The 24,020-nt window shown below is 42.0% G+C and overlaps 1 protein-coding gene across 2 annotated transcripts in view; it reads left to right on the top strand.

Annotated features, from left to right (window-relative positions):
- The window catches only part of acad11 (acyl-CoA dehydrogenase family, member 11), a 103,571-nt gene that overhangs the window by 78,913 nt on the left and 638 nt on the right, over nucleotides 1-24,020 (top strand). For both annotated transcript variants that reach the window (XM_063034635.1, XM_063034636.1), the window contains 6 exons: nucleotides 1,461-1,598; nucleotides 4,844-4,934; nucleotides 7,582-7,740; nucleotides 9,485-9,657; nucleotides 12,691-12,834; nucleotides 22,165-22,242. In XM_063034635.1, the coding sequence (XP_062890705.1) occupies nucleotides 1,461-1,598; nucleotides 4,844-4,934; nucleotides 7,582-7,740; nucleotides 9,485-9,657; nucleotides 12,691-12,834; nucleotides 22,165-22,242 (783 nt within the window). The remainder of the gene's footprint in view (nucleotides 1-1,460; nucleotides 1,599-4,843; nucleotides 4,935-7,581; nucleotides 7,741-9,484; nucleotides 9,658-12,690; nucleotides 12,835-22,164; nucleotides 22,243-24,020) is intronic.

Genomic DNA, 24,020 nt, shown 5'->3' with positions numbered 1-24,020 from the left:
GTTTCGCTGACCCTCCATGAACAGTCAAATAATAGAAAAGGTAATGCCCGGGAGAAGCAGTGCACGCTGGGCTGGCCAGGTGTTCTTGGTCCCAATATAATCTCCACGTTTCTGATGTGGGCTCATCCTCTTCTGCAATGGTTGGTCTCCACAGAGTTGTTGCTGTCCATGCTCCAAAAATCCCCTATTCTTAACTGTTTCCTTATTAGATCAATCTCCGATGTTTCAAACTTTGTTGGGTCAAGCTATCTGACTGACCTGTGTCAACTTCTCATTGGATGAGGCCCAAGACTGCAGCCAGCATTGCATTATGGCTCTTTCTCCTTGACTTGTGCCTGGGTAATCTCTTTTGTTCTTTTCAACTCAGACTGCTTCAAACCAATCCAACCAGGTCAGCCGAACGCTTGGCCTAGACAACCAGGCCATAGGCTGTTCCTTCTATAAGCTTGGCATTTTACATAATAAACAGTTTCTTATCTGAAAATGGCCTCAGGTTTAGCAGATTATCAGGAGAAACTCCTTGTGTCCATATTCAATTGCTATGATTAAGGTATCCCTGAGCAAAAACCAGTTTACAAAATGGCAAATAATAAATGTGAGAAATTCTGCAGATGCTGGAAATCCAAAGCAATGCAAACAAAATCTTTGAGGGATGTCGGACTGAAATGTTGACTGACTATTCACAGATGCTGCCTGGTCTGCAGAGTTCCTCCAGCATTTTGTGTGTGTCACAAAACGCCAGCTGCAGGGACCAGTCTCAAAATACTTTGCAGCACCAGCTATTGTGTTCCAGGTTTCAGTTCCCACCTCTGCCTGTAAGGGGTTTGTGCGTTCTCCCCATGATCCCATCAGTTTCCTCTGGGTGCTCTAGTTTCCTCCCACATTCCAAAGGCATATGGTTTAGGCTTAGTAAGTGGTGGGCATGCTATATTAGCGCCAGAAGCATGACAACATTTGCAGGCTGCCCCAGCACATCCTCGGACTCTGTTGGTTGCTGACACAAATGACACATTTCACAATATGCCTCAATGTTTGTTATGTGCTGTGTCGTATGACCTAGGCGATCATGGTCTTTCCATAACAATGATTCTTCTTGGCAAATTTTTCTACAGAAGTGGGTTTGCCATTGCCTTCTTCTGGGCAGTGACTTTACAAGATGGGTGACCCCAGCCATTATCAATACTCCTCAGAGATTGTCTGCCTGGCGTCAGTGGTCACATAACCAGGGCTTGTGATATGCACCAGCTGCTCATACGACCATCCGCCACCTGCTCCCATAGCTTCACGTGACCCTGATCGGGTTTGGGGAGGGAGGGAGACTAAGCAGGTGCTACACCTTGCCCAAGGGTGACCTGCAGGCTAGCAGAAGGAAGAAGCACCTTACACCTCCTTTAGTAAAGATGCAAGTCCACCCAATGTTTTGATGTAGCTAATCTGTTTGTAAATATTTTACTTTGCAGATTTTTAATTGCTCTGCACCAGATACAGGGAACATGGAGATTCTGGTCAAGTACGGAACTGAAGCACAGAAACGGCAGTGGCTTCTGCCTTTATTGGATGGGAAAATCAGGTCCTGCTTTGCTATGACTGAGCCGCAGGTATGAAAGATGTTGTAACTCCTGTTGCTCAGCTCAATTTAAACCTGAGGTCCACTGACCCCATTAACGGTCGGAGTCCATGGCATAAACGAGGTTGTGAGCCCCAGATTTAAACATTGTTGGACATGTTGGAATGCATCACCATTTGCTTCCATATGGAGAAACCATTGTCATTGACATTATATGAGTGTCCCTGGTGTCCTAATATCTCCTCTGCACATTGTAGTTTTTCTGTGACGAGTATATTACGAATTAAATGTATTGGCATTTGGTACTGAGTTATCGACAAGCTTTAAGAATATGAGCCTTCTACAGGATGGTGCAGTGAGATGATGAATAAATCTGCCCAAAGTGAGTTTAAATTCAAGATATTGGAGAGGGTTCAAAGAAGATTCACAAGAATGATTCCAGGATTGAAATACTTGTCATATGAAGAGTGTTTGATGGCTCTGGGCCTGTACTCACTGGAATTCAGAAGAATAAGGGAATAAGTGGGGGGTTCTCATTGAAACCTATCGAGTGTTGAAAAGCCTCATGAGAGTGGATGTGGAAAGGATATTTCCCATAGTGGGGGAGTCTAAAACCAGAAGGCACAGCCTCAGAGTAGAGGGATGTTTAATTAGAATGATGAAGGATTCGTTTAGCCAGAGAGTGGTGAATCTGTGGAATTCATTGTCACAGGCGACTGTGGAGGGCAAGTCATTGGGTATACTTAAGGCAGAGGTTGACAGATTTTTGATTAGTCAGGACACAAAAGGATATGGGGAGAAGGCAGGAGATTGGGGCTGAGAGGGAAAATGGATCAGCTATGATGAAATGGTGAAGCAGACTGGATGGGCCAAATGGCCTAATTCTGCTCCGATAGCTTATGGTTTTATATAGACTCAGCCAACAGGAATCTGAAGCACCATATGATGGCCACGCTTACATTATGAAAGAATTAAATGTAACTTTGCATGCAAGGCAAATATTATTTGCATTATTTTTCATATTGCCTTATGGCATGTAAGGATGCCATTCAGCCATTGATCCTGCAACCTGCATGTGGTCTCATTGTGATGGTAGAGGAGGCTGTGGACAGACATGCCAGGCTGGGAATGGGAAGGGTATTTGAAGTGCACGGCCAGAATCAGAATCGGGTTTATCATCACTGGCGCGTGACATGGAATTTAATCACTTAGCAGCAGCAGTTCAATGCAAAACATAATATAGAAGAGAAAAAAAACTTAAATAATAATAAATAAATTACAGTATATTGAATAGATTAAGAAATGTGCAAAAATCAGAAATACTGTATACTTTAAAAAAGTGAGATACTGTCCAAGGGTTCAATGTCCATTTAGGAATCGGATGGCAGATGGGAAGAAGCTGTTCCTGAATCACTGAGTGTGTGTCTTCAGGCTCCTGTACCTCCTACCTGATGGTAACAGTGAGGAAAGGGCATGCCCTGGGTGCTGGATGTCCCTAATAATGGACACTGCCTTTCAGAGACACCGCTCCTTGAAGATGTCCTGGGTACTTTGTAGGCTAGTACCCAAGATGGAGCTGACTAGATTTACAACCCTCTGCAGCTTCTTTTGGTCCTGTGCAGTAGCCTCTCCATACCAGACAGTGATGCAGCCTGTCAGAATGCTCTACACAGTACAACTGTAGAAGTTTTTGAGTGTATTTGTTGACATGCCAAATCTCTGCAAACTCTTCATGAAGCATAGCCACTGTCTTGTCTTCTTTATAAATACATTAATATGTTGGGACCAGGATTGATCCTCAGAGATCATGACACCCAGGAACTTGAAACTGCTCATTCTCTCCACTTCTGATCCCTCTGTGAGGATTGGTATGTGTTCCTTCATCTTACCCTTCCTGAAGTTAACAATCAGGTCTTTCGTCTTACTGACGTTGAGTGCCAGGTTGTTGCCGCGACACCACTCCACTAGTTGGCATATCTCACTCCTGTTCACCCTCTCGTCACCACCTGAGTTCCTACCAACAATGGTTGTATTGGCAGCAAATTTATAGCTGGTGTTTGAGCTGTGCCTAGCCACACAGTCATGGGGGTAGTCACAGAGAGTAGAGCAGTGGGCTAAGCACACACCCCTGAGGGGCGACAATGGGAGATCCTGGCTGTTACGGTGGACAGAACAAAGATGCTCGATCTGCATCAAGTCCAGCATCTGCAGAGTTTCTTGTGTTTGAACAGATTTGCTGAATTCTGTCTTTTGTAACTGCTTGCTACCAATTCACACTATGTAATTGTACACTACACTGCCACCTACTTCCGTGAGGGGCATTGCATAGTAGCCACCGGCAAGTCTTTCAAATTCGGGGCAACGTAAGAGTACCCAAGAAAAGCAGATCTATTGAATTTTCAAACGCAAACAACAGGAATTCTGCAGATGCTGGAAATTCAAGCAAAACGCATCAAAGTTGCTGGTGAACGCAGCAGGCCAGGCAGCATCTCTAGGAAGAGGTACAGTTGACGTTTCAGGCCGAGACCCTTCCTGAAACGTCGACTGTACCTCTTCCTAGAGATGCTGCCTGGCCTGCTGCGTTCACCAGCAACTTTGATGTGTGTCTATTGAATTTTCCCTGTGTTTTTCCTTTATCTTAAATCAGCATCTGGTTAAAGATTTTTTTTCACCATCTGCTTGGTCACAGCCCCTTTTTTGTTGTTCAGGGTTCCAGCAATGTTGCTAGAATCCTCCTTCTCCCCTTTCTCCTATGGTCCGCTCTCCTTTCCTGTCAGATTTCTTCTTCTCCAGCCCTTCATCTTTCCCAACCACCTGACTTCACCTATCACCTTCTCACTATCCTCCTTCCCCTCCCCACACCTTTTTATTCTGGCATCCTCCCCCTTCCTTTCCAGTCTGGAAGAAGGGTTCTGGCCCAAACATCAACTGCTTATTCATTTGCATAGATGCCGCCTGACCTGCTGAGTTCCTGCAGCATTTTGTGTATGTTGCTATGGATTTCCAGCATCTACAGTACCTCTTGTGTTTATAATGTCAGAACATCTCTGTTATAGCTGTGCTGAAAAACTTCTAGTGTTTTTACAATGATTCTCCCACAAAAATCCACAATATTCACAAGCTTTATTTATTAAAATGTACTGGCGTTACAATTTTTTTGGCATTAAAGACAGTTAATCGCTCGTCTTCTGGATTTTGATAGTAAAGGATAGCTATCTTGCCTGAAATTTTCAGAATTGAAGATCAATTTGCTCTGCATTTTCCTGAATCATGCAGGTTGCCTGTTCCGATGCCACGAACATTGAGGCCTCAATTGTTGAGGAAGCTGACTTTTATATTCTCAATGGGCACAAGTGGTGGACATCAGGTAAGAAAGTTGCACAGTAACACACACAAAATGCTGGAGGAACTCAGCAGGCCAGGCAGCATCTCTAGGAAGAGGTACAGTCGACGTTTCAGGCCGAGACCCTTCGTCAGGACTAACTGAAGGAAGAGATAGTAAGAGATTTGAGAGGGGGAGGGGAAGGGGGAGGGCTTCATCTTGACAGTAGAGGAGGCCATGGATGGACATATCAGAATGGGAATGGGACATGGAATTAAAATATGTGGCCACTGGGAGATCCTGCTTTCTGTGGCGGACAGAGCGAAACGGTTCAGCCACACTCAGGTTGGAGGGACAACACCTTATATTCCGTCTGGGTAGCCTCCAACCTGATGGCATGAACATTGACTTCTCTAATATCCGTTAATGCCCCTCCCCCCCTTCTTACCCTGTCCTTATTTATTATTTTTCCCCCCTTCTTTCTCTCTCTTTTTTCTCCCTCTCACTCTGATGCTCTTCTCCCCCTTTCTTTCTCTGTGGGCCTCCTGTCTCATGATCCTCTCATATCCCTTTTGCCAATCACCTGTCCAGCTCTTAGCTCCATCCCTCCCCCTCCTGTCTTCTCCTATCATTTTGGATCTCCCCCTCCCCCTCCCACTTTCAAATCTCTTACCAGCTCGTCTTTCAGTTAGTCCTGACGAAGGGTCTCGGCCTGAAACATCGACTGTACTTCTTCCTATAGATGCTGCCCGGCCTGCTGCGTTCTACCAGCATTTTGTGTGTGTTGCTTGAAATTCCAGCATCTGTAGATTTCCTCGTATCTAGGAAAAGAGTACAGTTGACGTTTCGGGCTGAAACCCCAAAAATGCACTATGTGAGAACAATGAGAGGGAGATTCATTTATTCAGTTTGGATTCAAAAATGTAACTAAGGTTCAAATAATGAATTGCTAGTTCACCATCAAAATTCATTCTGCTATGAGTGATTGTGGTATTCAGTTGTGTTTTCTTATTCATTGTACTTAATATTTTTTTGTTCTTGGGGAAAATATTTCTCCTGAGCTATACTTGTCAGATCTCAGTTATTTTCAAACCCTGGGTTCTTTAAAAGTTCAGAAATGAGCGAGAAACTTTCATTCTTCACTATTGTTTATCTTAAAGTTTAAACAAAGATACAGAGTATTTGGAACTAGTGAGGAGCTGAGAAGCAAAGCAGAGATTAAAGAGATTCAATAGATTCAATTTAAAGAAATTTTTAAATTTGAAAAATCTATCACCTTTCTACTTGAAGAACAGAAATTCTTCAGATAGAGATATAGCAGTTAATAGGCTACATAATGTAAGAAGAATCATCAATGATAAATTGTAAACTTTTTTTTATGTATTGTGCCATGAAGTCTCCCATTCTGTTACTTAAGTGTAGTTTCTATTTTCTCTACCAGTCTTCATGGCATGTAGGTATAATCACTAATTACTCTTTGCATGAATTGTATCTATTTTCTGTCTGTATTGTATTTTGTGTTGCACGTGTATTCTGGGTAATTTGTCACATGGGTTGGGGTGTGGTAGAAGTGAATGAGTATAGTTATGTATTCTCACTTAGTCGTAGTCAATTCAGTTCAGAGAGGGTAAACCGGTGGGGGGGGGGTCATTTTTTTTTGTTGACTGCTAATTGGAACATTCATTTCATTAATTACATTTAATTACGCCAATTGGAACACTTATTTTGCTATACTACTAACTTAGTTTTTGTTTTTTATCGCTGCAAGATCCTTTGCCTTTTGTAATGAAGGATCAAACGTACTTTTTTGCGACTTGGAACTCAGTTCCTTTGGAGGCCTGTCACAAAGTGTTAATTCCCATACTCACTCGCTCAGCAGCTTGGGTTTGTTTTCAGATAACCACTACAAATTGTTTTGAAATATTTGCTTTAAATTTACTTTTTACTTTTTAAAACATCTCTTCTCAGCTGAGAAAAGAAACACCTAGGATGTCTTTGCCTTGCATGAAATTTGTAGCATTCATTTATAATCCTCAACCATAGAACTTCAAACTTACGTTTTACTGGCTTTTCCTTGTAGTTCATGGTCTTTCTCTAAATGGTAATCAGAACTAGCAATAATAATATAGGAGTATTTACACTGAATTAATATTAGCAGTTTGGACATTATGTTACCCAGGCCATGCTCTCTTCTCGCTGCTACTGTCACAAAGAAGGTACAGGAGCTTCAGGACTCTCACCACCAGGTTCAGGAACAGTTACTACCCCTCAACCATCAGGCTCTTGAACCAAAGGAGATAATTTCACTCAACTTCACTTGCCCCATCATTGAATTCTTCCCACAATCTCTGGACTCACTTTCAAGGACTCTTCATCTCATGTTCTTGATATTTGTTTATTTATTTGTTTGTTTATTATTTCTTCCTTTTTGTATTTGCAGCTTGTTGTCTTTTGCACACTGGTTGAACGCCTAAGTTAGTGCAGTTTTTATTGATTCTATTATGGTTATTAATCTATTTTGGGTTTATGGAGTATGCCCGCAAGAAAATGAAGCTCAGACTTGTATATGGTGACATATGTACTTTGATAATAAATTTACTTTGAACTTAGAACATGATTTATCTGTTAGCTATAACCATCTAGGATTCACTAGCCTTGAATGAAAGTTATTTTCCTTTCTATATTATGACAGGTGTATTGGATCCTCGCTGTAAACTCTGTGTATTTATGGGAAAAACTGACCCACAAGCTGGTAAATACAAACAGCAGTCCATGATTCTGGTGTCAATGGATACTCCGGGGATTAAAGTTATCCGACCCTTATCAGTTTATGGGTTTGAAGACCTTCCAGGTGAGGCAGGCTATTATTCGAGGTTCACCCGACTGAAATGAAAATGCATTGTCCAGCTGAGGGTCATATATTGACGAGCAAGTTGTGTACCCAGAGATAACCTAGTAAATGGTTACGTTTGGAAAACATTCAGACTGATGCGGTTGATTCTGGGGTGGTGGATATCAGATGAAGTAGTGTTCCAAATTTTCCTGTTGGTTCGATGGGTCCTGTTGTTCCTTGTGATTCATATTGGAAAGGTTTGTATGGTTCTCTTTACTTTCAGTTGATTTCCCTGTGGCCATCTTCAAAGCTTTAAACCTTTCCTGATGTCATATGCAAATTCTTTCAGGGAAACTGTGACTAGTGTGAAAGTGGGGGAAGTGCGCAATGATTCAAAAGAGGCCTGTTTGTGAAGGTGGAACAAAGTAGAGGAGACTAGTCTATTTTATCCTGATGGACATCCTGTTCACAACATTTAAATGGGTGATCTGTCACTGTTGTACACAAGAGTTCTGGCCAACAAGATGGGTTATGACTGAGTGGATTGGGTAGGTCTTTCACAAGAGACAGAGTTAAGATCATTGGTGGGGGTGGGGGGGAAATGAATTATTATGATCTAAGATGTTCTAGTTCAAAGGAAAGTAGACTCATCAGCAATTGTTTTTAAAATTTCTATACAAAAAAGAATGAAATGGAGGAAAGTGTAGGGTCGTGGGAGTAACTGGGAAGTTCTTTCAAATTGGAGTATGGGCACAAACAGCCAAATTTCTCCCTCCTGTCCTGTAAGCACCTGCTGTCAGCCACCTGGCTCAGCTGTGAACCACTGACATGGGATAATGGATCTGTACAACCCTAACCTTGCCTCAGCAATAGAATCCGATGGACCACCTCTTCCATTACCATGACTTCAGGAAACTCTCTCTGAAGTCTGAAAAGTCTCAGATGACCTGATCTGGGCCCAGCATATAGATGCAATCACAAAGAAGGCAAGCCAACACCTTTCTTTGATTCTGCATGGCACCAAATACTCTAACAGACTTCAATGGATGTACTGTTGAGCATATCCTGAATGGCAGCATCATGGCCTGGAATGGCAATTCCAAAGCACAGCAGCACAAGAGTCTGCAGAGAGTAGTGGATGCAGCTGGATCCATCATGGGCATAGCTGCATCTCTATTGTCTGCATCTTTAGAAGGTGACATCTATCATCAAAGATCCCCGCCATCCAGGTCATGCCTTTCACTCCCTGCTACAGTCAGGCAGGAGGTACAGAAGCCAAAAGTCCCACCAGTTACTTTCCTACAACCATCAGTGGGCCTGCACATCCCTAACCCAACCTCAGCAATGGAACCCTATGGACCACCCCTTGCATTGCCATGACCATGACTTGTCTTCGATTATGTTTTATTCGCAGTGATATCTTGTTTACCAAAGCCTTCTTATTCTCTTCCTGTCTGGTATAATTTTTATGTTCTGTGTGTTATCTGACCTTCCTTACTTTTGATGCTAATGCAAGGAGGTTTTTCATTGTAACTGTACCTCACCATTCCTGTGCAAATTGACAACAAGCACCTCGACTTAAACTTGAAAGAAGAGCTAGGGAATATATCCAGACAAGAATCAGGATTCATCAAGGTTTCAAGCTTGGGTGTTTGGTGGGGAGCAAGAAGAGACATGAAGGTGCAGATACAATGATGAGATCAGAAGAGAAGATGGCACTGTTAAAGATTGACTATAAAAGCACATTTGATATCTACCCTAGGTGGTCACGGTGAAATTGTATTTGAAAATGTTCGCGTGCCAAAAGAGAACATTCTGTTGCAATGTGGACGAGGGTTTGAAATCGCCCAAAGTAGACTTGGGCCAGGAAGGATACACCACTGTATGCGCCTCATTGGCCATGCTGATCGAGCTTTGGAACTTATGAAGGAACGGGTGAGTATCTGATGGAGAGAGAGGTTAATCATCAATACACCTTCAGTCAGATCTAGACCGGGGATCCCTGTTTAGGTTTGTTCATTATGCGCCATTTTGTATGGTGATGGCAGTCATGATCCTTCCATGATCATGATTGTTCTTGGCAGATTTTTCCACAGTAGTGATTTGCCATTGCCTTCTTTTGGGCAGTGTCTTTACAAAAGTGGGTGACCCCCATCATTATCAATATTCTTCAGAGATTGTCTGCCTGGTGTCAGTGGTCACATAACCAAGACTTGTGATATGCACCAGCTGCTCATACGCCAACTGCTCCCATGGCTTCACGTGACCGTGATCAGGGGGTTAAGCAGGTGATACACCTTGCCCAAGGGTGACCTGCAGGCTGGCGAAGGGAAGGAGAGCCTTATACCTCCTTTAGTAGAGACATATCCCCACCTCGCCACCCACCTGTTTAGGTACACCTATTTTATGCACAAACCCATATAGTTTGTTGCTGTTTAGTTGTATTCTGAACATACTTCATGGTGAAATGTTTAGTGATGTAACGATATGAAAAACTTTATAGATAAGAATTTTAAAACTTTGTTGTGCTGCAGTAAGATGTGGCTTACATATTTATTTTTATTTCTTCTGCTTCTCAGTGGTGAGTTTATGGTTTCCTTAACCACGTTTGACAAAAGCATTATCGTGCCATCTTTTGACAAGCTAACAAAAGGCAAAGTGAGGAATCAGTGAACTTAGGCGAGCAGTTTAATAGGTGCAGAAACTGACCAGGTTTCCAACAAAATTACAATATTTGGTGAAGTAAGAAAGCTGGAGAGACTGAGAGCTTTTTAGAGTGGCCTGTCATGAGGATATTTGGGATGTTCTACTTGGAAATGTTGAAGTGAAATCTGACATTGCTTAGAAAAGTAAATTGTAGCTAAGGCTCATGATCATCCTGTTTACAAGAGTTGATGCCCAAGGATAAGTGCGGAAGTTCAGTAAGGCATGAGTCAAGGTGACAGAGACAGCGTGCAGTCGCTCTGGCTGAACGTGGCCCTTGCAGCCTAACTTTCCTTGTAAAACCTTTCTGTTCAAACCTGGGACGCAAGGTCACCAGGCAGATCAAAACGGGATAGAACGCTAATGAAACCATTACTACTACTGGACAATTACTTGTAATCCTTAATATTTTTACTGCAATAAAACCTCATCCTTTAGGTCAGACTATTGTTTTATAATAATAAATAATTATAATTGTATCATTAAACAGAGTATCTGAGTATTATTTTGAACTATATAAATGCATTATGAAAATGGTATAAAATGTCTTTCCATCTTTCTATCCTCTTGCTCATTGTAACCCAGTTCAAATGTTTGGCCCCCAGCAAGAAAGTGAAAAGGTAAAAGGTGCAGATGTTACGTTTGTAATTGAAAGCGGTCTTTACTGTTGCTGGGTGGCGGGGTGGAGATACGTCTCTACCGAAGGAGGTGTAAGGCGCTCCTTCCCTCTGCTAGCCTGCAGGTCACCTTTGGACAAGGTGTAGCACCTGCTTAGCCCCCGATCAGAGTCACGTGAACCCATGGGAGAAGGTGGTGGATGGTTGTATGAGCAGCTGGTGCATATCACAAGTCCTGGTTATGTGACCACTGACGCCAGGCTGGCAATCTCTGAAGAGTATTGATAATGGCTTGGGTCACCTGTCTTTAAAGACACTGCCCAGAAGAAGGCAATGGCAAATCACGTCTGTAGAATTTGCTGAGAACAAGTACAGTCATAAACCACGATCGCCTCTGTTACAGCACATAATGATAAAGATGCTTTACTGTTGCAGGTAAAAAATCTAATGAATGGCCTGGCCCATACATAAGATAATGTCTTCAGAAATTATTCGTTACTAACAACTGAAATCTGCATTAGAATTGATACTTTATTCAAATGATGGGACTTGGGTGTACACAAAGATTTTATTGGATCAGTAGCTATAAAAATGGACAATTCTGAACTGTAACTTCAGTGACAGGGGCTAAACTGTTCTCCCTGTACACAAGTAAATAGTGTGATTGAGGAATGAGTATGGGTTGTCCAAGTTCAGTTAATCAGTGAGGACAAAAGCTTTCAGAATGTTTCCAGTACTGAACATTGTACTCTCTCAGTACCTCAACCGAGTATTATCTCAGCTGTGCTTTTGGAAGTTTGCAAATACTTGTTCTTGGCCCCTTGACTTCCTTTTTAGTGGTTATTTAATGATAATGTCTTTTTAATGATATTATATGGGGCCGCACTGTAGCGTAAGGATTAGCATAATGCTATTACATTGCCAGTGATCTGGGTTCAATTCCACCACTGTCTCTAAAAAATGTGTACGTTCTCTCCTTGACCACATGGGTTTCCTCCGCGTGCTCCGGTCTCCTCCCACGTTCCAAAGATGTACAGGATAGTAGGTTAATCAGTCACATGTATCATTAGGAGCTCAACGGGCGGGAGGTGCGTTTCCTGTGCTGTATCTATAAAGAAAACTATTTGTAGCAATATTTCTGATATCTATAGATTAATTGGAAGAATGATTTATACAATGTTTGGCTTAGACATTGCATTCAAACAGTCCACAAATATAAAATATATGGATGTAATCTTTCAGCTGATACTAGATGCATCTTTACAACAGGAACACAATATTGCAATAAAGACTGTCAGGTTGTTTTCTAAATTCCCACTGTTAAAGATCAAAGATTCAAAGTCTATTTATTATCAAAGAATGTGTAAATTACACAACCTTGAGATTTGTCTGCATCCAGGCAGCTGCAAAGCAGGAAACCCAAAAGAATCCAATTAAAAAAAGACCAACCCCCCCCCATGCTCAGAGAGAGAGAGAAAAAACACAAATCATTCAAACAGTAGAAACGAGCAACAACAACAGCAGCATTCTGAACCGAACTGAGTCCTTCAATCCAGATTCATGGAGCAGGCCCAAAGCCTCGGTGAAAATTTCTTTTCAAACTTCCCACTGTTATGTTGTTTTCTAACTTCCCACCACCTCTATGTAGGTAAAGACAAGAGTGGCCTTTGGAAAGACATTAGCTGAACAAGATACTATCAAGATGGACATTGCTAACTCCAGGGTTGAGATTGAGCAAGCACGGTTGCTGGTGCTCCGAACTGCCCATCTAATAGACACTGTGGGAAACAAGGTAAGGACTCGCTGTAGGTAATCCACTTTCATCTAAACAGGCCTTGTTTTTTTTACAGTTACGTCATGTTATGTTGTAATGTGGCCTCACTGGTACTAATAACAAAAATAACAACAATTTAAATTTTCTGTAGTGATGTTAACATAGTATAACTTTACAAGGTAATTCCCAGAAATATTATCAGACAAAACAAAAATGAGGCATAAATGAAGAGGTTTGAGTGGATGTTTAAATGCCAGTTGATAGAGATGGATTTTAAGAAGTGCCAAGCAAGAAGAGGAAGCAGAAGAGTGGAGAGGTCCAGGGAAGAGATTGTTAGAATTTGCCACCTTGGCATCTGCTGGTTTGGCAGCTTGGCTGGAGAGAGAAACAGAAGTAATTTTTTTTCCGATTGAAAACCCTTCGTCAGTACTGGGAAAGAGTAAATGAAACCAAGAATTGAAGAGAAGGTAATGGAGCAATGGACAGAGCAGTGGAAATATTTAAGGTGAGGCGAGGTTTGAAGCTAAGTTGTTGAGGTTAGTTGGGGAAGTGAAAAGTGAAAAGTGAAAAAATATTAAAGCCATGAATTGATGGCTGTTAAATAGTGAGATGTAAAACTTTGCAAAATGCACAACTGTGCAGCAGGTCCATTGGAGAGAAAGGTATGAGCCCATATGACAGATTGATGACCAGTTCTGATACAGAAAGGGAAAGCAGGTTACCTGAAGTTGTGGAACTTGATATTGAATCTGGAAGGCTGCAACATTGTCAGATGGATGATAAGGAGCTGTCCTTCAAGTTTGTATTGGGCTTCTGTAGAACAGTCCTAGAAGCCCTTCACAGATAGGTCAGAGAAATGAGATGGCGTACCAAAGTGGCAGACAACTGCAAACTCAAGATTGCTCCTCGATACTCAGAATCAGATTTAATATCACCGGCATGTATTGTGAAATTTGTTAACTTAGCAGCAGCAGTTCAATGCAATACATAATATAGAAGGAAAAAAAACAAAATATAATAATAATAATAATAATAAATCAATCAATTACAATATACATATGCTGAATAGATTAAAAATCATGCAAAAAACAAATACTGTATATTAGAAAAGGTAGTGTCCATGGGTTTAATGTCCATTTAGGAATCTGATGGCAGAGGGGAAGAAGCTGTTTCTGAATTGCTGAGTGTGTGCCTTGAGGCTTCTGTACCTCCTACCTGATGGTAACAGTAAGAAGAGGGCATCCCCTGGGTGCTGGAGGTCCTTAATAATGGACACTGACTACAGACCACATCCATACTGAATGGATGTGGTCTGTAATCACCAGGCCTCAAGCCGTGGTGTTGCCTGTTTACAGCTGTCCAGGAGAGAGGTGTCAGAGGTGGTTGGACACAGCGTCCAGGCTGGAGTTGGTGCTGCCCCCACTGTTCACTCAGCAGACGACAAGCCGCTTTGTATTCAATTTCAAATTGCTGCAACATTCATGGGCTCAGAGTCTTGGACTATTTTGTTGTGTGACTGTATCTTACTGGTATCTTCCATGTGCTTGCCACCTTATATGTACTTTGTGCTGTGCTGTGTGTGACTGTTAGTGCTCTGTTTTGCGCCTTGGCCCGAGAGCAGAGTTCTATAACCGGGGTTCCGCGGAACACCAGGGTCTGCAGGAGGTCGCTTGGGATTCTGTGAGAGATCGTGATTTTTAAAAAATTAAACGTTTTTTCAACTCTGTTAATCATAAGTTGGAACAATTTGATTCATACTGGGAAAAATGGTTTAACTACATAACACCTCATAGGCCTGATTTTATTCTCACAAATCAATGAATATGTTGTAAAAAAAAATCACTCCCTACTTGTACATAGTTTTCTCCTTTTGCTTGTTCTTTTTCCCTCTCTTTACTGTAAGTGTATACCTCAAATAAATATTATGTGGAGATTTGTGACAAATATGAACATGTGATGTAGATGTACAGTATCTGAAATACATCTTATGGAAATGTTTGATGATGAACTTCAATAAAAAATAAATTACAAAAAATAAGAAACTGAAAAAGTTTCATTCTCAAGCAGTATAATAGGTCATTGTATCGATGACATGTCACATGATGCTGGAGTGCTTTTGTGTGAAAAACTGAAAAACAACTTTTCTATCCAGGTTGATGAGTCGGCAGATTTCACCAATAAATATCATGTTGTAGCATTTGTAAGATTTGTAAATGATGGTGAAATTCAGGAAAACTTTTCTGTTGCAAAGAGCTGCCCAAAACAAGCAAAGGCCAAGATATATTTAACGTTTTGTCTTCATACCTGGAAACAAAAGGTCTGTCTTGCAGGAACTGTACTGGCATCTGTTCTGATGGTGCCCCATCAATGGTTGGCACCATTAGATGTTTCTCTTAAAAAGGAAATCCTGACATTGTCACAACACACTGCTTTCTTCAAAGAGAGCTGCTGGTGTCAAAAACTCTTCAAGAAGAAATGAGAAAAATTCTGGATGATGCTACAAAAATGGTTAACTTTATTAAACAAAGATAGTTCATTCAAGAATGTGTTTTATTCCCCTTCAGCCCGTAGAATGATTGCATTTCTTACTTTAATGGCGAAAAGATGTATTTTACAACATTGGAAAGAGCTTAATGCTCCAACTACCTTTTTTTGGTTTTCTCAGACGATTTTATGTTTGAATTTGGAGAAAATTAGAAGTAACCTTTATGATTCTTCATTTAAATTTGAACAGATTTGGGGACCTTTTATTCGATATTTTCATTTAATGTAATATTTACCCTTCTTGTTTTTTTTTCACTGTTTTTAATGGAGGTCGGGATTGAGGACGTGATTTTAAGTTTAACTCTGTTTGGTTTCAAGTTAGCCCATTGCTTTGCCTTGCTTTTAGTTAGCTGCACGGTGGGTTTTTTTTTGGGGTTTTTTTTTCTTTTTTTTCCATTGATATATATAAAATTTAGTATACTATTATGTTATCTTGGTTTCTTATGTTTAAATTACATTGTTTGTAGTATTTTTTTTGGTATTGATATCTTTTGGAATTTTATTATACTTCAACATTGTATTAATGTTTATATGGCCTACCTTTTTTGTATACTTACTCAATAAAAAGATTTAAAAAGAAAGAATGTGTTTTAAAAAAACTGAGAAAACCTGGACAAAGAGCACACCAATCTCCTGCTATATACAGAAATCTGTGGCTTAGCAGAAGAATTGTCAACAGGGTGTTTGAGCTGAAAGGTGAATTGCAGGAGTACTTTCAAGAAAATAGTAGCCCAGATTTTGCTGAGTGCTTTGAAGATGAAGAATGGCTGTAGAAACTAGCCTACTTAGCAGACATCTTTCATCATCTGAACCAGTTGAACAAGCCTCTGTAAGGCCCTGGAGAAAATGACTTTTGAATTTAAAAGGAAACTGAATCTTTGGAAAAATCATGTTGCAAAAGGAAATCTTGAAATGTTTCCAGTGCTACTTGAAAATGACAGTGAGGAAGGATGTTAGAACATCTGGAGTCTTACTGAAAAGCACCTAGAAGAACTGCAGAACAGAATTGTTCCTCCCTTTCAACACAAGTGTATGACTGGGTGAGGGACCCTTCCTCTGAATCTTCTGCTCAGCCTGAGAACTTGACTTTGCGAGAAGAAGAACTTTGTGAGCTGCAGTCTGATCGTGTACTCAAGATGAGACTTACTGACCTGCACCGGGACAAGTTGTGGATTTCTGTGAAAGAAGAGTATCCTGCCTGCCATTCATAGGAAAGCAATGACCATCTTGCTGCAGTTTTCAACTTCCTACATGTGTGAGCAAGCTGTTTATTGCATCAAGAGCAAGGATAGAAATCATGTCATTTCTGTTGAAGGTGAAATCTGTGTGTGCTTATCTCCAAGTTCGACCCAGAATTGAGTATTTGTGCAGCAAAAAACAAGCGCTGGGCCTATATTTGAGCTTGATCATGTCATTTAGTAAGACATTGAGTGATTAAGACCGTTCAAATTCCGAGAGGTGAACATCGCCAGTGACCTGTGCTGGTCTAACTACAGAGACACCATATCCAATAGAGCCCACCAAGCCTCTACTTCCTCAAAAGGGTAAAGAAATTTGGCATCTCCCCGTCAACCCTTACTAATTTATATCAATCCACCATAGAAAGCATCCTTTCTGGATGCAGCAAATGAGACTATTAAATGGTTCCTTAGTATTGGGTGGAGATACAGTATGTCCCTACCAAAGGAGGTGTAGGACTCTCCTTCCCTTCACTAGCCTGTAGGTCATCCTTGGGCAAGGTGTAGCACCCTCCCCCCCCCCCGATCAGGGTCACGTGAAGCCATGGGATCAGGTGGTGGATGGTTGTATGAGCAGCTGGTGCACATCACAAGTCCTGGTTATGTGACCACTGATGCCAGGCAGACAATCTCTGAAGAGTATTGAAATGGCTGGGGTTGCCCATCTTGTAATGTTTCCTCTGGTGGCAGTATCCAGAACTAGAGGGGACAGCCTCAAAATTAGGGGCGACCCTTTAGAACAGAAGTAAGGAGGAATTTTTTTAGCCAAAGAGTGGTGTATCTGTGGAATGCTCTGTCACAGTCTGCAGTGGAGGCCAAGTCTGTGGGTATTTTTAAAGCAGAAGTTGATAGATTCCTGATTAGTCAGGTCCCAAGGGATATGATGAGAAGGCGGGTGTATGGGGTTGAATGGGATCCGGGATCCGCCATGATGAAATGGCAGAGTGGACTCGATGGGTTGAATGGCCTAATTCTACTCCTATGTCTTATGGTCTAATGGACACTACCTAGCAGAAGACAAGGCAAACCACCTTTGCAGAAATACACCAAGAACAATCATAGTCATGTAGAAACCACGATCACCCACATCGTACCTCACAATCTACCTCATTGTGATCTTGCACTTTATGGTTTGCCTGCACTGCACTTTCTCAGTAGCTGTTTCACTTTATTCTGCGTTGTTCTCGCTCAATGCACTGTGTAATGTCTGTACAAACAGTGTGCAAGACAAGCTTTTCACTGGACCTCGATACATTTGGGTGGCACCGTGACCAGGGTTCATTTCCCACCACTATCTGTAAGGAGTTTGTACCTTCTCCCCATCACCGTGTGGGTTTGCTCCGGGTGCTCCAGTTTCCTCCCACAGTGCAAAACATACCGGGTAAGTTAATTGCTCATTCTAAATTGTCCCGTGATTAACTAAGGCTAAATTGGGGGATTGCTGGACGGCACAGCTCAAAAGACTGGAAGAGTATATCTCAATAAAATAAAAAAACATATAATAATTAACCAAAAATTACAATTGTGGGGCCATATCCCTTGTACAGTACAACTCATAGATAGATAGATATACTTTATTGATCCCGAGGGAAATTGGGTTTCATTACAGCCGCACCAACCAAGAATAGAGCATAAATATAGCAATACAAAAACCACAAACAATCAAACAACAAAATGGAAACTATGCCAGATGGAAAATAAGTCCAGGACCAGTCTATTGCAGGTGTGATATTGTGGCCATCACTGACACCTGGCTAAAGGATGCATGTCTCTGGGAGCTGAACGTCCAAGGATACACGGTGTATCGGAAGGATAGGAAGGTAGGCAGAGGGGGAGGCGTGACTTTATTGGTAAGAAATGATATTAAATCATTAGAAAGAGGTGATATAGGATCAGAAGGTGCAGAATCTTTATGGGTTGAGCTAAGAAATAGCAGGGGTAAAAGGACCCTGATGGCAGTTATTTATAGGTCCCCAAACAACTGCAGGGATGTGGACTACAAATTACAACTGGAAATAGAAAAGACTTGTCAGAAGGGCAGTGTTATGATAATTTCATCATTTTAACATTTTATGATTTTAACATGCGAGTGGATTGGGAAAATCAGGTTGGCACTGGATCTCAAGAGAGAGAATTTGTAGAATGTCTGCGAGATGGCTTTTTAGAACAGCTTGTTGTTGAGCCCACCAGGGGATTGGCTGTACTGGATTGGGTATTGTGTAATGAACCGGAGGTGATCAGAGAGATTGAGGTGAAGGAACCTGTAGGACGCAGTGATCATAACATGATTGAGTTCACTGTGAAATTTGAAAAAGAGAAGCCGAAATCTGATGTGTCGGTATTTCAGTGGAGTAAAGGAAATTACAGTGGCATGAGAGAGGAACTGGCCAAAGTTGACTGGAAAGAGACACTGGCGGGAAAGACAGCAGAGCAGCAGTGGCTGGAGTTTATGCGAGAAGTAAGGAAGGTGCAAGACAGGTATATTCCAAAAAAGAAGAAATTTTCGAGTGGGAAAAGGATGCAACCGTGGTTGACAAGAGAAGTCAAAGCCAAAGTTAAAGCAAAGGAGAGGGCATACAAGGAAGCAAAAATTAGTGGGAAGACAGAGGATTGGGAAGTTTTTAAAACCTTACAAAAGGAAACCAAGAAGGTCATTAAGAGGGAAGAGATTAACTATGAAAGGAAGCTAGCAAATAATATCAAAGAGTATACTAAAAGCTTTTTCAAGTATATAAAGAGTAAAAGACAGCTGAGAGTAGATATAGGACTGATAGAAAATGATGCTGGGAGAAATTGTAATGGGAGATAAGGAGATGGCAGAGGAACTGAACGAGTATTTTGATCAGTCTTCACTGAGGAAGACATCAGCAGTATACCAGACACTCAAGGGTGGCAGGGAAGAGAAGTGTGCGCAGTCACAATTACAACAGAGAAAGTACTCAGGAAGCTGAATAGTCTAAAGGTAGATAAATCTCCCGGACCAGATGGAATGCACCCGTGTGTTCTGAAGGAAGTAGCTGTGGAGATTGCGGAGGCATTAGCGATGATCTTTCAAAAGTCGATAGATTCTGGCATGGTTCCGGAGGACTGGAAGATTGCAAATGTCACTCCGCTATTTAAGAAGGGGGCAAGGAAGCAAAAAGGAAATTATAGACCTGCTAGCTTGACATCAGTGGTTGGGAAGTTGTTGGAGTTGATTGTCAAGGATGAGGTTACAGAGTACCTGGAGGCATATGACAAGATAGCCAGAACTCAGCATGGACTCCTTAAAGGAAAATCCTGCCTGACAACCCTATTACAATTTTTTGAGGAAGTTACCAGTAGGCTAGACAAGGGAGATGCAGTGGATGTTGTATATTTGGATTTTCAGAAGGCCTTTGACAAGGTGCCACACATGAGGCTACTTAACAAGATAAGAGCCCATGGAATTACGGGAAAGTTACATACGTGGATAGAGCGTTGGCTGATTGGCGGGAAACAGAGAGTGGGAATAAAGGGATCCTATTCTGGTTGGCTGCTGGTTACCAGTGGTGTTCCACAGGGGTCCGTGTTGGGGCCACTTCTTTTTACATTGTACATCAATGATTTGGATTATGGAATAGATGGCTTTGTGGCTAAGTTTGCTGACAATACGAAGATAGGTGGAGGGGCTGGTAGTGCTGAGGAAATGGAGGGTCTGCAAAGAGACTTGGATAGATTGGAAGAATGGGCGGAGAAGTGGCAAATGAAGTACAATGTTGGAAAGTGTATGGTTATGCACTTTGGCAGAAAAAATAAACGGGCAGACTATTATTTAAATGGGGAAAGAATTCAAAGTTCAGAGATGCAACGGGACTTGGGAGTCCTCGTACAGGATACCCTTAAAGTTAACCTCCAAGTTGAGTCAGTAGTGAAGAAGGCAAATGCAATGTTGGCATTCATTTCTAGAGAAATAGAGTATAGGAGCAGGGATGTGATGTTGAGGCTCTATAAGGCACTGGTGAGACCTCACTTGGAGTACTGTGGGCAGTTTTGGTCTCCTTATTTAAGTAAGGATGTGCTGACGTTGGAGAGGGTACAGAGAAGATTCACTAGAATGATTCCGGGAATGAGAGGATTAACATATGAGGAATGTTTGTCCGCTCTTGGACTGTATTCCTTGGAGTTTTAGAAGAATGAGGGGAGACCTCATAGAAACATTTTGAATGTTGAAAAGCATGGACAGAGTGGATGTGGCAAAGTTGTTTCCCATGATGGGGGAGTCTAGTACGAGAGGGCATGACTTAAGGATTGAAGGGTGCCCATTTAGAACAGAAATGCGAAGAAATTTTTTTCGTCAGAGGACGGTGAATCTATGGAATTTGCTGCCACGGGTGGCAGTGGAGGCCAAGTCATTGGGGGTATTTAAGGCAGAGATTGATAGGTATCTGAGTAGCCGGGGCATCAAAGGTTATGGTGAGAAGGCGGGGCAGTGGGACTAAATAGGAGAATGGATCAGCTCATGATAAAATGGCGGAGCAGACTCGATGGGCCGAATGGCCGACTTCTGTGCCTTTGTCTTATGGTCTTATTGGCTCAGGGTGTCTGACCCTCCATGGGAGGAGCTGCAAATTCGATGGTCACAGGCAGGAACGACCTCCCATGCCGCCCAGTGTTGTATCTCGGTGGAATATGGCCGAAGTCCAACAGTAAAAAGTTCAATATCCGGGCTACAAATATGTTCCTCAATCGTAATATGACCTGGATTGCACCATCTGTTGTTAACCAGAACAGTAAGCACCCGACTCCTTTACGCTTACCACTCTTAGTACACTTCCAGTCAGCCCGAACGGTCTGGAAGTCGTCCGTGAAAAGTTTTGATCGGGTATGTCCTCATGCAGCCCCGTTTCAGTGAAACACATAACACTGCACTCCCGAAATGTTCTCTGACGCCTGGCTAGGGGCATGAACTCGTCCATTTTATTACCCACTGAACTCCTCTTCTCCATAAGTCTCTGTTGTCTCGACCTGGTCCTCTTTCCTTGACTTTGTGATCCCCCTCTGCATCCTCTGTGTGTTTTCCTCCAGATTTCAGCAGGGGTGTCCACCGCTCTGCTCGCTAAACCGGCCGGCATAAGTGCAAGCAGCTGGTCCCTGGAATAAACAATGCAACCATGCTTCTGTCCCGCTAATGAGATGTGTCGGAATGTAACTATTTCCAGCGCTAAAAACCCAAATAAAACTCTTTCTACCAGCATGTTAGAGAGGGTGCAGCTTCGATGTGTTACCGTATAAAAAATAAAAAATAACGTAAGTTAAAAAGTAAGAATACTGATCGGAACGGCTGTAACGGGCTGCATGCACGACCAGCGCAACCGCACTAGAACTCATTTAAAATTTTTAGCAATTTAATGATATTGTTCATTAGTTAAAATGCTTATTTTTAAGTTATTACTGTTCTTAATGGATTGTAGATGGTTAGATGTTCAGTATCTACCAGGCTAATTTTCTCCTACCCTAATAACCTTGTGTATGGCATCCAATCTTCCTGTTTCTTGTTGATGTTTGAAGCACAATTTTGTGAATGTTTAATTGTTTGTCACTGCAGGAAGCAGCTCCGGAAATCTCCATGATTAAAATGGTAGTACCAAGTATGGCATTGAAAGTTATTGATCGTGCCATCCAGGTAGGTGTGTCTTGTATGTACAACTACTAATCAATTGATAGTTCTATTCTTTCATTCAAGCTTTAGCCCTTATGCATCAAAATAAAACCTAGAGAAAATGGTAATTTTCCTTTTCATTGCCTGGGTTCAATCGATGCTTGAAGTGATTGTGTAAACCTTAGATTGGGAGACTACATTCGCTCCATCCGCCACAAAAAGCGGAATTTCTCGGTGGCTACCCTTTTCAATTCTACTTCCCATTCACATCCTGACTTGTCAGTCCCTGGCCTCCTCTACTGCCATGATAAGGCCACACTCAGGTCGGAGCAGAAACACCTAATATTCGGTCTGGGTGGCCTCCAACCCGATGGCCTGAACATCAATTTCTTTAACTTCTGTAATTGCCCCTCCCCTTCACCATTCCTCATTCCTGTTTCCCTCTCTCACCTTATCTCCTTAGCTGCCCATCACCTCCCCCTTCCTTTCTTCCGTGGTCTTTTATTCTCTCATACCAGATTCCCCCTCCTCCAGCCCTTTGTTTCTTTCATCAATTACTTCGCAGCTTTTCCCTGCCCCTTCCTCCCAGTTTCACCTATCACCTACCACCTTGTACTTCTTCCCTCCCGCCCCCCAACTTCTGACTTTGACTTCTCCACTTCCTTTCCAGTCCTGATGAAGGGTCTCAGCCCGAGATGTCAACTATTCACGCTTTTCCATAGATGCTACCTGGCCTGCTGAGTTCCTCCAGCATTCTTCTGCTTGTGAAGGCTTAGGGTAAAAGGGTTTCTTAACAAAATCTCATTGAAAGTTGCCTTTAAATATCATCATTTGCACATTTACAGCATCCAATTTTTTAAGAATTAGAAAATCCTTAATTGACTAGATAAAATAGCCTGGTAAGGTATGTTCTCTCCTCTGAGTAAAGTTTCAAAGTTATGTGGATCAAGTTTATCCTTTCCTTAAAGCACCTGGAAAATTAAGAAACTCGGGCTGAGCTGAAGGTTTTTTATTTATTGAAGTACAGTGTGGAATAGACCCTCCCAGCACTTCAAGCCGCAACGCCCAACAACCCCCTATTTAACCCTAGCCTAATCACGGGACAACTTACAATGACCAATTAACCCACCACCCGGTGGGTTTTGGACTGTGGGAGGAAACCGGAGCACCCGGAGGAAACCCACGCAGTCACGGGGAGAACGTACAAACTCCTTACAGGCAGTGATGGGGATCGAACCCAGATCGCTTCTATTACAAAGCGTCGTGCTAACCACTATGCTACCGTGCCGCCCCAATTTGGAGGTTGGGCGTTCCAGGATCATAATTTACATGATGCAAGGAAGCCAAAACTAAAACTACGAAGCTCTAACACTCTGATCTGTCCAATTTAATTCGGATTTTTTGTAGTTATGGGGTAAGCTATCGGATAGCATCTTTTAATAACAGAGTATTTCAGTATTGACATGGGGATTACTTGATTATTATGCACAAACATGATCACCTCCAGCCAGAAGATAACATTTCTGCCGTTTACTTCACTTGTCCCTTGTTCTGTCAGTGATTTCCCTGTTTTTTTTAAAGGTTAGCTTTGTTTGTCACGTGTACATTGAAATGCATCATTTGCATCAAATGAAATCAGCGACGATTGTGACAGGAACAGTCAGCAAGTATCAGCAGAGTGCTCCTGCCACAAACTGTTGTCAGAGGCTATTAGAGATGCAGGCCGTTGGGAGCATTTTAATGAGAGCTCATCCCCACGAACGGCCTTAAGGAACCAGCACAGTTACACTGACTCTTTATTT

This window comes from Mobula hypostoma, chromosome 27 (assembly GCF_963921235.1).
Source record: "Mobula hypostoma chromosome 27, sMobHyp1.1, whole genome shotgun sequence".
In the NCBI taxonomy this organism is placed as follows: domain Eukaryota; kingdom Metazoa; phylum Chordata; class Chondrichthyes; order Myliobatiformes; family Myliobatidae; genus Mobula; species Mobula hypostoma.
The sequence above is the reverse complement of the archived record's forward strand: the minus strand, read 5'-3'. Positions and strand labels throughout refer to the sequence as shown.